Consider the following 6,049-nt stretch of genomic DNA (forward strand, 5'->3'; position numbering starts at 1 on the left):
CTGGTAGATGACTCGCTCCTCCGTGTGATACCAGCTTCATTGTCATTTGACAGGGACTCAAGAGGTACTGGTACGTCCTTCGCTCCTGTCACGGGCCTCCTTGCACGCTCCTGTGTTTGCTTCTTCATCAGCTCGTCTAGTATCTTCCAAAGAGCATCAAACTTCCACTGCTGGTTCTGACCGCACAATCTCTTGAACATGTTCATGAGGTTCGTATTTTTGAATTGGTGGAAGAAGTTTGCACCCAAATGCCTCATGCACTACTTACTTTGCAGGTCTGGCCACATAGGTCCAATCAAGCCATCGTCCGTTCCATTTTGCAGATCCAGAGTTACCTTGAGTATCCCAGTATGCTGGTCATGTATAATGCACACGTTCGGCAGAGCACCAACAATTATCATCCTCACACGGTACAGAAACCAATACCAATTATTACTATTCTCACTCTCCGCTAATGCAAAGGCCAACAGTAGAACTTGATTGTTCCTGTCAACCCTAATAGTAGTCAGGATCTGTCCCATGAACTTGCCGGTAAGGAAAGTGTCGTCGATGCACAGGATAGGCCGACAATGCTTGAAAGCTTCGATACATGCCTCTATTGTGTAGAAACATCACTTCAGGATGTACTTGTCAGGTTTGGACAGTAATAGATACTTATCAATATCATAATACGCCTCCGGGTACTACATTATATCTAAATCCTACATCTAATACCTAAAATATGTCTAAATACTACTTCTAATTACTAAAATATACATATAAACATGATCTAATTGCTGAACTACATTTAACCCTAATTCTAAACCTAGATGTACATTTTATCCTACTTTTAGTGGCTATACTACCAGGTATGTAAAATAAAACATAAATCTAACATCTAACCTATGTCAAAATCTAGTACTAGTTGCTATCCTACCGGATTTGTTAAGAAAAAGAAGAAAATTACCTCTTTTTTTCAGCAGGACTTCGCCGTACAAATCTCCCTCCCCACCCCTCCCCTCTCGTCTCCTCCCTCGCCTCTCCTGTCTCGGCTAAATGAGTGTCAAATTAAGTGCTGACATTGGTAGGGCCGATCAGGCCGGCTCAAAAGGTCTCGCCCGCTCAGTGAGTGAGAACTTTTGGTGGCCCCAAATGGCGTCGCAGCCATGAAGGTCTCGCCTATTCAGTAGGCGAGAACAAGGTCTCGCCCGCTGAACGACCTTCCTCTCCCCGATTATTAAATGCGATGCCAGCCGGGATCTATAAGGTGTCTCCGGTTCAACTGGCGAGACCTTATTCTCATTTGTTGAACGGACGATGGTAGAATAGACTTCATTATTTTTGAAACAGACATGTAATCTTGAAATATTTGGGAAATTATGAAAAAATCTTGAAGTGTGTTGCAATTTTATGGGCCGTGCAGGCCCATACCCGCGCTTTGTTCCACCTTCCACCTAAAACCCTTCTCGCGTCCGCTTCGATCTGTTCCTCTTCCACCTCGCAGAAAAGGGGAACCCTAGCAGCGATCGGCCGCCGGCGTCCCCGCCCCTCAGCGTCAGAACTCCGTGCGCCTGTTCCCGCTTCGTTCTTGGTCAATCTGGTTCGGTTCCTTCGGATCTCCCGCTTCTTTCCTTCTCCCTGGGTTCTTGGCTTACCGTTTCTTTTGTTAATTTTTTGGGTCTTGGATTGATACGACCCCCCCCCCCACCCCGATTGCTTGCTTCGTGTTGCTTTATTCAAGTGAGCTGCAGCAATGGCCTCGAGTGGTGCGCCGACTAATATGCAGAAGGAGCAGGTGTGATCGTCTTTCTGATTTCTCTTATAATTTCGTTGGGTGCTACTTTACCTCGAGTGGTAGTTCGCAGACTACTTTACCCGAGTTCGAATTACTTCTCTTATGTACACCATCATGAGGAAGCTAGCGTTTGCCGATTTTGTTCGCCAGAACAATCTTGGAGAAGTTGTTCGTTTGTGCAAGATATGTGATCGCTTTGGCACCTTTTGCTGCTGAGATTTAGTCCCATTAGTTAAGTATACAATATTGAGAATGGTGTTTTGAAAGGTGACTTAAGCATGACTTTGAAAAGAAACCATAATACTAATGCTCTGCGTAGTGGTATTGTTTATACAATTACTGTTATTTGCTTTATTGTCTTTTGAATGTTTTTAGATTACACTGATTGATTACAGCTGTACCAGGGACTTGTATGGGGTTTTGAGCTATACTGATGCTAAGTAGAAACATTATTGGACTTCTAGTTTTTATTCTGATGTGGCTTTCCGTTGAATAGCACTATGATACTGAAGAGCTGCAGTGATACTAAAGCTTATGCTAGTCTGAATCTTCTAGGGAGGAAAAATACACTGATTGCACTAATCAGGAAATTTAATCAGATTATGATTTCAATTGGGAAGCAGCCAAGCATGCTAGCAATGATTGGATGTGCATGGTTGTATGCTACTCCCTCCATTTCAAAATATAGGGCACGGTTTGCCCCGGTGCGGTCTCCAAAACCAAGCTTTGACCATAAATTTCTCTTATATTATATTGTTTGTAGCAACAAAATTATAGTTGTAGGAAAATATTTTCAAATACAAATCTAATGGTAGTATTTATGCATCACAATCTTACATATTGGTAGACTAATTGTTAGTCAAAGCTTACGAAGTTTGAATATTGAAATGTGTGCAAGCCTTATAAAAAGAAATGGAGGGAGTATTAAACTTATGCCTAGCAATATACTTATAGATTTGTTGCCAAAGTAGCATTTTTTTTAGCAATTAGTATGGCCATTGATCTCGAACATTTGCTAATTCAGTTTCAACCTTCTTTTACTTGGGATGCTTTATCCTGTCTGTTTCTTTGGTAGTTCTTCTAAATGTAAACAATGGTGTTCAGATTTTTTCATTATATTATAATTGAAGCTTTTCTGAGATCATTCTTCTTATGTGTCTCAATAGATGTTTGGATTGGCGGAGAAAGAGATGGAATACAGGGTAGATCTTTTCAACCAGTGAGCGATTCCAAATCCTAATATTTATTTGGTTCTGTCTTTCACTACTATCAGGGGCTTTGAGGTTTATTGCGTCAAGTGAAGTTCAGTTTTCTACTTATACCATTGGGATTTTTTCGTCTGCCATCAATACATTTTCACTTTGTTTTGCAAAGTAATTGCAGTAGTATACTAGAACCCTAGAAGGGATGAATTTATTTCTGGCAGTTTGTGTCTGATATTCCATCTTTGTTTCAATTTATGCAGGCTTACACAGACATGTTTTGACAAGTGCATCGAGAAGAGGTACACAGGAAGTTTGCTTGTCTTTTCCATTATCATCTAGTTTTGCCCTTAATTGGCTGTAATATCTGTGATTTTTTATTAATAGCATTGCAATTTGTATATGTGAATTACATTTTTTTTATCAATGTCGTGGTATGTTGTTCTGTAAACCCTTTTGTGATGTGAAGATAATCGTATGATTTAGTTTAAATATTCAAGGCTCAAGACACTACTGTTAGAACACCTTGAGCATTGAAATTTTCTTTCCTGGATTCATTGGCATTGTGTCAGTGAGTACATGAACTAATGAACTAAATGTGATTGATTTAAAATTTTATATTCTCTGTATCTCTAGGCATAAAGAAGCTGAGCTCAATATGGGTGAGAACAGCTGCATTGACCGATGTGTTTCAAAGTATTGGCAGGCAAGTTTATTTCTGTTTCCTTGGACTATTTCATATTTAATGGTCATCTGGTTTCCTGCACTTTATACACGTTTTTATTAGCGAAGAGATAATGGTCCAGGATAAACTAGCTTAAAAATGTGAAATGCTGGAACTTGTTTTTTTTTAAAGGACATGAAATGCTGGATTTGGAAACTTGTATACTTGATTCCGCTTTTGAGCTTAGGGTTGAGAATATAAACTTTAGTGTTGGTCTTTATGGACTAATGCTAAGGAAAAGTTCTATTTTTGGTGCTTTTTGTTTGATTTATTAGCTAACATAGATATTTTTTTTATGCATAGCAGCTTACTGGTAGCACATAAGCACCTTTCTATTTCAATCGTATATGCTTTTGATGCGGCACACATGGTTCTTAATCTGTAGTTAAAGATGCAATTTAAACTTTTCTACAAAAAGCTATTTCTGGGTTATCAATAAAGATTGTCTCTGATTGCTTGCTAATGCTTCTACCATGAATAGTTGTCCACTTTCTTTTCCTTTGGGATTCATTTATATGAAACAGATGAATTTGATGATAGAAAATCTCATGTTTTAGCTATGCATCGTATGTTTGAACTTTATTTATTTGCATGTATCTACTTTGCCTTCATATTAATGCGAGCATAAAATAATTCTGATTAGATACACAGTAAACAATGTTAGAATTACTCACATGTCATACGCAATGTTTTCAAGTCGGAAAGTCGAGTCTAGTCGCCTCGGCACCGACTAGAACGACTGATCACGATTAATCGGGCGACTTTACGACTAATCGTAGTTAGAATCAAGTTGCCTCGGCACTGACTAGGATGACTAATCGTGACTATGTTGGAAACATTGGTCATCCGCTTTGCCTTCTGTTTCCCTTTCAGTTTAGTTAGTTTGTTTCTCACTGTTCTTTCTGAATATATTCAGGTGACTAATTTAGTTGGACAGCTTCTTGGAAATCAGCCTAAAATGTGAACCGAGATGTAACTCCAGTTCCCGATGCAATATTATGTCTTACTTTTTGGTTCTAGAGGTCCTAGTAAACCAATATAGCATGACCTATTGAAAGAGGAAACTACATCTCCAATTTTTAGCTTTGTATTGCTGATACAACATGGAAAAACCAACATATGAGGTTTCCCATTCAAAATTCTACATCTACTTTGAGCTTCCGAAGCAACATTTTTATTGGGGCAAACATGTAACCTAGATAAGCCAGGTTTGCTACCATCTTGCATCCTTGGTCTTCACTTGTTTCGACTGGTTTATTATGGATGCGGGTGTTTTTGAAGGGAAATTGCTACGTGTGATGTTTTAGCATACGAGCACTCGTACGGCTCAGGCCATGCAACTTTTCCCCTTGCTTGGGCCAATGTGAAGAAGGACGAACATCGTGTGATTGATGGATGAGTGTCGTCGTAAGCTGGTCTTTTTTATAAATATCATATTTGGTGTTTTCCCATTCATTATGGAGATTGGTCTATACACTTTTGGGTGTGTTCACCTCTTCTACACCCGATTTTTCTTCTCCTTCCCCCGTCGCACTCCATCCTTTGGTCTTAGCCACCGTCTCACAGAGCCCCAGTCCTTTCCTCTGGCAAGCTCTCTACCGTGCCCTCGCCCCACATTTTGCTTATCGCTACTTGACAAGATGGCAATTTTTACCCTTGATTCAAAATCTTTCTAGAGTAACTTATCAACTGCGAAACCAAAGTACAAATGGAACAGCTGTTGTCCAAACATAGCATCCAAGAGAAAGGACCAGTGGCAAAACAAGCTCGTGCATAGTGATGCAGTGCAGAGCATTCTCGTGTCACCGAACGTCTGAAACAACAAACGTGTCTCTTGACTCAAACTCCGGAAGCAACGCTTCTTTTCTGTCTCACTTTGCAAGGTGACGACAACACAAGCTCATGCCTCACGAGGCCCTTACGAGGAAGCTCAACTGCTTGCCAAGTTCGCCACGAAAGCTTCCAGCCAACACCTTGTGTTCTCTCTAGCCTGAGCCCTGATCTAGCACTGATTGCCGGCGACGGACGAGCACCCACCGGCCGCCGCGTCGTGCTGTTCCCTGGGTCCTCCGGCCTGGTTTTGTCCGTGGCACAGAGGAGGCAGTGTTGCCGGAGGAGCTTGTTGACGTGATCAGACGCAGAGGGAAGGTGGTGACATGGGCGCCACAGAGAGAGGTCTTGGCACACGCGGCTATTGGTAGGTTCTGGACACCCTGCGGATGGAACTCAATGGTTCAGACAATATGTGAAGGTGTGCCCATGCTTGCGCAGCCGTGCTTTGCGGATCAGACGGTGAGTGCGAGGTACCTGACACACCAATGGTGCACTGGGTTGGAGGTGGGGGAAGTG

At 41.3% G+C, this 6,049-nt stretch overlaps 1 protein-coding gene across 2 annotated transcripts; it reads left to right on the forward strand.

Moving 5' to 3' along the window:
• The first annotated feature begins 1,425 nt into the window (after positions 1 to 1,425).
• Positions 1,426 to 4,980, forward strand: LOC133893619 (mitochondrial import inner membrane translocase subunit TIM10-like). Of its 2 annotated transcripts, none has more exons than XM_062334690.1 (6): positions 1,426 to 1,579; positions 1,721 to 1,774; positions 2,941 to 2,993; positions 3,240 to 3,278; positions 3,613 to 3,682; positions 4,617 to 4,980. In XM_062334690.1, the coding sequence occupies exons 2-6, from the start codon at positions 1,733 to 1,735 to the stop codon at positions 4,662 to 4,664; spliced, it is 252 nt and encodes an 83-aa protein (XP_062190674.1). In that variant the 5' UTR covers positions 1,426 to 1,579; positions 1,721 to 1,732; the 3' UTR covers positions 4,665 to 4,980. The 2 variants fall into 2 exon arrangements, with proteins under 2 accessions (XP_062190674.1, XP_062190675.1); XM_062334691.1 differs by having other exon boundaries at positions 1,731 to 1,774.
• Positions 4,981 to 6,049: the final 1,069 nt, after the last annotated feature.

The sequence above is a fragment of the Phragmites australis genome, chromosome 15 (assembly GCF_958298935.1).
Source record: "Phragmites australis chromosome 15, lpPhrAust1.1, whole genome shotgun sequence".
Taxonomy (NCBI): domain Eukaryota; kingdom Viridiplantae; phylum Streptophyta; class Magnoliopsida; order Poales; family Poaceae; genus Phragmites; species Phragmites australis.

What these genes read in the sequence shown, in the direction of transcription:
- LOC133893619 (XM_062334690.1), top strand. Translation starts at nt 1,733, where the DNA reads ATGGCCTCGAGTGGTGCGCCGACTAATATGCAGAAGGAGCAG. An exon ending in CTAATATGCAGAAGGAGCAG is followed by an intron (nt 1,775 to 2,940) that starts GTGTGATCGTCT and finishes GTGTCTCAATAG; the next exon opens with ATGTTTGGATTGGCGGAGAA. An exon ending in AGGGTAGATCTTTTCAACCA is followed by an intron (nt 2,994 to 3,239) that starts GTGAGCGATTCC and finishes CAATTTATGCAG; the next exon opens with GCTTACACAGACATGTTTTG.